General features: G+C 43.9%; 1 protein-coding gene across 1 annotated transcript; it reads left to right on the top strand.

Annotated features, from left to right (window-relative positions):
- The first annotated feature begins 4,327 nt into the window (after window positions 1-4,327).
- LOC102291248 (centrosomal protein of 162 kDa-like) lies at window positions 4,328-7,437 on the top strand. Its single transcript, XM_005953394.3, has 4 exons — window positions 4,328-4,875; window positions 5,254-5,353; window positions 5,443-5,569; window positions 7,110-7,437. Exons 1-4 carry the CDS (start codon window positions 4,787-4,789, stop codon window positions 7,307-7,309), a joined length of 516 nt encoding a protein of 171 aa, XP_005953456.1. The 5' UTR covers window positions 4,328-4,786; the 3' UTR covers window positions 7,310-7,437.
- Window positions 7,438-7,484: the final 47 nt, after the last annotated feature.

Consider the following 7,484-nt stretch of genomic DNA (forward strand, 5'->3'; position numbering starts at 1 on the left):
GGATATTTTGGTTGAAAAGATCCAAAAGACCATGAACACTGAGAGGAAGGAAGCTGGCATGGCAGGTTTGGATACTGAAAGTGAGAAAGTGCAATTACTTGGAAGACTTTGTAAGTTTAATGCTATAATAAAGAAGAATTTTGAACGGTTTTCTGTGTCAAACTGATGTAACCTTGAGTAAAACCAAAAATCTTCCATGCAGCTGCCTCCTGATTCTGAATAAACCTAACATCTTATTTTCAATCGTCTCTTACAAGCATGTTTCTTTTCATAATTAAAATAAGGCTCACTGGTTAAACTAAGCTCTTCTGTAGATAACAGGAGTGTGTTTGGTTTCTTGTAGGTGGAATTGTAGAAGAGATTATAGAGGCTCTTAGCTAGGTTTATGAAATCGTAAGCGGTCTTATTTGACTTGTAGAATGCAGTGATAAGGAGTGTGTTTCATATGGTTTCTTTGAAGGCCATTTTTAGCGATAAGCGCACTGCTCATTCTTGAAAAAAATCGTTTCTTCACCTCACAGCTGGGAGCAGGTTTAGAGCATACGTCAGGATTTCAGGCACGACCTGAGCCACGGAGATTGCCAGTCCATTGTTGTGGGAAGATCAAGAAGAGGACTCGAGAGAGGTGGTTATGTGGTTGTGTTATTTCACAGGTTGTGGGCGGGTTTCACAGTGTATTTGGTGAACGTGCAGGATAGGATCTATTCTTTTCGCGGTAGGCATTTATAACTACTAGAGCTGATCTACACTTAGCGTGAGGACCATTTTAACGCATGACCTTTCGTATGAGTCTATGTAGTTTGGTAAAAATTTAAACGGGACGATTACTTTACTTCTGTGAATTTCGTCCATCAATGTCCCACACTCAGTTACTGCTTTTTTACTTCCATCGCTCCAGCGCGTTCTCTCTTTTTCTCGTGCTGCGCCACACCGACCCCTCAGTTTGTGTTTTATTGCAATATGTGTAATATCATTTATCCAATGGACCGCACCATTAATAGATCAGCGGTATTGTCATTTCTTCTTGTGGCTTTCTCCCACTTCAGTTGCGTCTTTCTCTCAGGGCCTGAGTGTGAGGCGGTCTAGGATTGGTTCGGACACGTTGAGGGTGTATATTTGGGCTGCTCCCACTCGAACGGTGACGCAGATTTCTTGGTAGTGCCGCAACTCAAGCATATATTCGTCATAAAGGACAGCTCCCCTGACAGAAGATAGTCTTCAAGTGGCAGCCTGGCAGCAAGGCAACTTGGTACAGGAGTACTACCTGTTACAAACAGTATTAAGGTGCTAGTTAGAGTGGATTGGGCTTTGGTGTTGACTTTATATCGAGCTATATTTAGGAAGCTGGTTGTCAAAAGCATCTTGTTGCAATTTGGGGCCAAATACGCCTTCTGCTCACCAATTTAGGGTTAGTGAGGATCACAAACTATTCACTACTGGCACAAATGTTCATTGGAAATATATCTTTCTTGCTTTTCTAAGGGTTGGGAGTGAGGCTGAGGTGCGGTTAGTCGCCTGACGCTCACCACTCTTTATTTTTAGAGTCTAGACAAGTTGTACTTAGGGAATCATAGAAGCGTAATGGAAGACTAAGGGCTTCAAATCTATGATTGTGTTTTATTTTTACAAGATTTAGATACGGGAGGATATAGAACTATTTCTTAAAACGAAAGAAACAGTGGAAGCAGGTTACAAGGCATTAATTGCTTGTTCTCACTACTGTCTGAGGCGATTGTGCTTAGAGATACTATTAGTTCACATTTCATCTTGGGAGAATGTCGGTTTGTGAAACCACACCCGTTGGTTTCCTAAATTATGAGATTTAAAACGATATGTAGTGAAATGCTTGGACAAAGAAAACAAAAAAAGGAAAAGGCTATGAATAAGATAGGAAATAAATATGAAAAATTAAAAAGGGTAAATTTAACTAGGAAGGAATAAAATATAAATTAAGGTTAAAAATGAAATAACTGTACAACACAAATTAGAATGAAGGGTAAATTTAACTGGGAAAGAATAAGATAAAATATATAAATTAAAGTTGAAAATAAAATAACTGTACAACAAAATACACAATATAGAACTATATAAGAATGTATGAATAAATATAAATAAATATATACACAATAACAGCAGCTGTTAAGTGATGAAGTGAAAACAATGTCCAGAAAGTCCAGTGTGTGTGTAAGAACTGTATGTGTGGGTCAGTACTGTGTGGTGGTGTGATTGAGAGACCGTATCGCCTGCGGGAAGAAGCTCCTCCTCAGTCTCTCTGTGTTGGTCTTCAGGGAGCGGAATCGCTTTCCTGACCTCAACAGAGAGAACAGTCTGTTGTTGGGATGGCTGAGGTCCTTCACCATCTTCCTGGCCTTGGTCCAGCACCGCCTGCTGTAGATTGAGTGCAGGTCAGGGAGCTCGGAGCGGATGGTGCGCTCAGCTGACCGCACAACCCTCTGTAGAGCTCGTCTGTCCTGCATGGTGCTGTTCCCGAACCAGGTTAAGATGTTTCCCGTCAGGATGCTCTCTATGGTGCACGAGTAAAAGTTCCTGAGCACCTTGGAGGGCAGTTGGAAGTCTCTCAAGCGTCTGAGGTGGTAGAGACGCTGACGGGCCTTTTTCACCACGGTGTTGATGTGACAGGACCATGACAGGTCCTGCGTGATGTGAACTCCGAGGTATTTGAAGCTGTCCACTCTCTCCACTGGGCACTCGTTGATGACAGGGGTCTGGTAGTTCCTCTCAGCCTGTTCCTGACGCCGGCTCGCTTCCCTCTAGGCCGCCGCCGCTTCCCTTTGTTCTCCCTCAAGATCTCACTCGGCCAGCTCGGACCCGGAGTTAAAAACTTCGAATTGTGAGTACATTGTAAACCAATAGAAACAAGAGTGTCACTGTCATACCTAATGTACCCAATGGTGATGATTTTGCCGATTTAGAAACGCTGAAAACTAACTTAAAACTAACTTAAAAAACAAAGACAAAGAAAAAGTGGTCGGAGCAGTCGTGACGGCAGCCGACCTCACCGGCGCCATCTTCATTTGTAGTTGTCTTGTAGTCTGTAATAGCCTGGATGCCTTGCCATAGGCTTCTTGCGTCCTTGCTATCATTGAAGTGGGAGGTTATCTTGTGTGTGTAGTCCTGTTTCGCTTTCCTGATGCCACGTGACAGGTTGGCTCTCGCTGTTCTCAGGCCTATTTCATCCCCAGCTCTGAAGGCCTTGTCTCTGGCCTTCAGCAGCCTGTGGAGGTCTCCTGTTAGCCATGGCTTCCGGTTGGCTCGAGTTGTGATACTTTTCACTTGTGTTACATCATCAATGCATTTGGTGATGTATGAGCTCACCGTGTCTGTGTACTCCTCAATGTCTATGATGTTATTGTAGGTGGCTGCTTCCTTGAATATGTCCCAATCAGTTGACCCAAAGCAGTCTTGAAGAGCAGAGGTGGCCTCCTGTGGCCACACTCTTACCTCTTTCATAACAAGTTTGATGACCTTCACTCTCTGTCTGTATGCTGGCATTAGCATAACAGTGAGGTGATCAGAGGTGCCGATGTGGGGGAGGGGGATGGCTTTGTATGCTCCTTTTTCCTGTGTGTAGACCAAGTCCAATATGTTGTCTCCCCTTGTTGGAAAATGTACATGCTGATGAAACTTTGGGAGAACAGTTTTAAGATCAGCATGATTAAAGTCTCCTGCGAGGATGATGAAACCGTCTGGGTGTGCTGTTTGTTGCTCACTGATGGCCTGATACAGTTCGTTCAGCGCCGCATTTCTATCGCTGTTGTTGCTAGATGGAGTAGCGACTAACAAGATCGAACTTACCTCCCTGGGCAAATAGAAAGGGCGACACTTCACGATCATGAACTCCGCCAGTGATGAGCAGTGTTTGCGTACTACAGTGGCATCACGACACCACTCGTCACGGATGTAAACACAGACCCCGCCACCTCGGGTCTTGCCTCCGTCTACGAGAGCCCTGTCGGCTCTGTAGCATGCTAGCTGCTCCAGTTGTATGGCCGAGTCCGGAATGTTGTCATTGAGCCATGTCTCGGTGAAAACTAGCACACAACAGTCACTTACTTTGCGATTCGCTGATCTCAGAAGTCGTATGTTGTCCATTTTATTGTCCAGAGATCGTACGTTGGCTAAGAGGATCGATGGTATGGCTGGGCGAGTTGGCTTAGCCTCAAGCCTGACTCGGACACCTCCGCGCGTTTCTGATCACTGCAGACTTTCGCTACTCTACATCTACTTTAGACGTGTCCTTGATCCATCACAGATGACTTAAATGGATAAATTACCTCCTCAACATGTCCTGAAGTTCTCCAGAGGCCTGGTAATGAACTAATCATGTGATTCAGGTGTGCTGACCCAGGGTGAGATCTAAAACCTGCAGGACACCGGCCCTCGTGGACTGGGATTGGGGACCCCTGCTTTAGTTTGCATAGGTTTGGGAGATGAGAGTGTGTCTTTAATGAGAGGGACTCATTTTCCCCAAGCACTAAACTTTCTGCCATCTGCTTAAAACAACTTTTTAGAAGTCCTCGCCACTCATAGCAGTGCTTTGCCTCAGAAGCTCTATGTTAAGACGCCGTGTGGGCACAGTTTATGAAATTCTAATCATTTTCAGTTTTATACAAACTGCAGTAAATAGAAAAGCCCATATTAGGTGTGAGCAACGGTTTAAAAAAACAAGAGCCATTTGTACCTAGTTGTTGTTCTTTTCATTGTTTTTTTGTTTGTTTTTTTTACATTAATCTTCCTCCAGGAGAATGAGAAGCTGTATTTACAGATGAAGGCTCAGCAGGCCAAGAGTAAAGCTAATGAGGAGGCCATGTTTAAAGAAAACCAGCGGCTGCTGAATGAGCTGGCTGCCACCAGGTGAGCGTCTGACAGACCTGTACGTCCCACACACATGTTGTTGTACCCATAAATGTGTGTTTATGTGCACTGTGAAAGACTGACCACTTGGAACACTGCGAGTCATACACATGTTCATGCATCGCTTCATTCTGTGCATTTAAGCACCTAACAGTGAAGCTAACAGTGAAGCTAACAGTGAAGCTAACAGCGCGTGTTTGGGCTATGGAAGGTATTCAACACATAGGCCAAACCGGAGAGTCACTCGTGTTCAGGGACAGCAGCGCTAACTTTATTCAAAGTTTGTGAAGTAGGTCGTTAACAAATAGAGATCATAAAGTCCTCCAGATGTGGAGTGGTTGTTCTGTGGTTAGGGTAAATCTTTTCTAACCTCACCAGGGAGCAGCTGCATAAAACTTCGAGGCCAGTGGGAAGTATATGCTTAACGGATCATACTCCACGCATTGCAGACTTGTTAGCGCAAATAAACTCACTTCAGGTTAGTACCGCTCTCATCCACCTGTACTGTAAGGCTTGAAGGGCTATGTTAGCCTCTTTGATGTAGCACAGATGTGAATCTTTGTGCAGAGAAATGAGGCCAAGATGTCTGCGGACGTCCACAAGCTTAAGCAGGAAAAGCAGGCTCTGGAGGTGGACTTGCAGCTCATTAACAAAGAGAGAGACCTGGCTGAAGCCCGAGCCACCTCCACATCGGGTAAGATAAAGAACAGTCCTGAAACTACAATATTCATATTTTTCATCCCCTTTTCACTTCATACACAAACCCAATTCCAAAATGCTATAATAGGATAATGACAAGCCCAAGTTTGGAGCTTCGTTTTGCCTTCAAAACATGTAGAAATATGCAAAACTCTGCCAGTTTAAAAATGTGCCACCTTAGCAGAAACCCATAAATCAAAGTGGCAGCTTCAAATGTTGTGTTTGACCAAAGAGACTCACTTTAATGTTGTGTGACAAAGAAAAGCATCAAATGCTGTCAGGATTACTGCAACACTGAAAAGATGTGTAACCAGCTGCTACTGGTGATTTGTTCATAAAACCCCAAAAAGTATCAAACTGACAAATATGTCATTAAATGTATGATTCAAAGTGAAGTTGTCACCAGATGTGGGTAACATCTAATCCACACACAATGTTCATGAATTCAGTGTAATAGTGACACAGAGGAAAGTACTGAACGTGCTGACTGATGTTTACTTAACTGTTCGCACAAAAAGCCGTTGTTGGAGGCGACGGCTTCACGACGTCTCCTGTGTGGAGAAAGTATTCCCAGGTGTGCTCGGGCGGGATTTTGGCCCAAACTTCCACGCAAACAGTCTTCAAAACTTGAAAGTGCTGCGCGGGCCCTTTCTATGACCTCTGACCTTTAGTTCTTTCCACTGACTTTAACCTGGATATAGGTCAGGTGACTGGCTGGGCGAGACACTTTCTTTCTTTCTCTGAAGCCAGTCAGTAGTTTCCTTTCTGTACATCTACTGTCATTTCTTCGTCTCGGCACATTTTTCCCTTCATCCTGAAGTGTGCCAGTGTCACATGCTGAAACACCCAGGCCTTGGTGGTGCATACCTGTTGGCATGGTGTTTAATATGCATGCAACGAGTGGAACTATGGTCTCATCTGACCAGACTATGTTCGCCCAGTATTTCAAAGGCTTGTTTGATTGTTTTTCAGCAAAATTTAAATGTTTCATTTTGCTTTTTCTTCAGTAATGAACAGTATTGTGCATACAGGCCATGTTTTTGAAACAACTGCAGGATTCCTGGTCTTTCTGTAGCTCTCCACAAGTGGCCCCTGGCTCTGCGATAATTCTGTTCACTGCTCTGTGGGGAGAACCGGCCATGACCGGGCGCTGGCCACTGGAACCTTCAGGATTTTAGAAATTCTTCTGTAACCAATCAGGATGTTTTACAACAATAGGACTGTGACGGTCTTGAGCTAGATTATTTGTTTTTACCCATCATGAGATGTTTCTTGATGGTCCCATCTGGCCTATAAAAAGGCAGGATTGCTTTCCAAGTACTTGTCTGTGTCACTCCTCATTCTTACACACAACTTAATCTGTGGACATTCATGTTTGATTTCTTGTAATGTGGGAATTAAGCTGGTGAAGCTTTCATGTCAGTAGCACCTTTAGAAATATATTTACTTAGAAAACTGGTGACATGTTCAATACTTATTGTACCTGCTGTGTATATGTGAGTAAGAACTGAGTGCGTTTCTCCTGAACGTGTTAGGAAATCAGACCTTTGAGATGCGTGTATTAGAGGACAGGCACCAGGAGGAAGTGACAGCCCTTAAGAAAAAACTGCAGTGGTTTGCTGAGAAGCAGGAGATGCTGGACAGAGATGCTGGCAGGCTGAAGGCTGCTACAGCTGAGATACACCAGCTCAGAGAACAGGTGATGCTCCGCTCTCACACGATGGTTACAGACTGATTTGTTTTGTACTCTCAATCTGCATGAATCCTCTGTCTGTGCTAACTACTTTTTATTTTAAATGATACTTGCAAAGAAAAGCGTCTGGACTTTGAGTTGCTTGAAGACGTTTCACCTCTCATCCGAGAAGCTTCTTCAGTTCTAAGGTCAAATGGTGGAGAGTCCCAGATATAAA

Source organism: Haplochromis burtoni, unplaced genomic scaffold, assembly GCF_018398535.1.
Source record: "Haplochromis burtoni strain Fernald_Lab_line unplaced genomic scaffold, NCSU_Asbu1 Contig_3281, whole genome shotgun sequence".
Taxonomy (NCBI): domain Eukaryota; kingdom Metazoa; phylum Chordata; class Actinopteri; order Cichliformes; family Cichlidae; genus Haplochromis; species Haplochromis burtoni.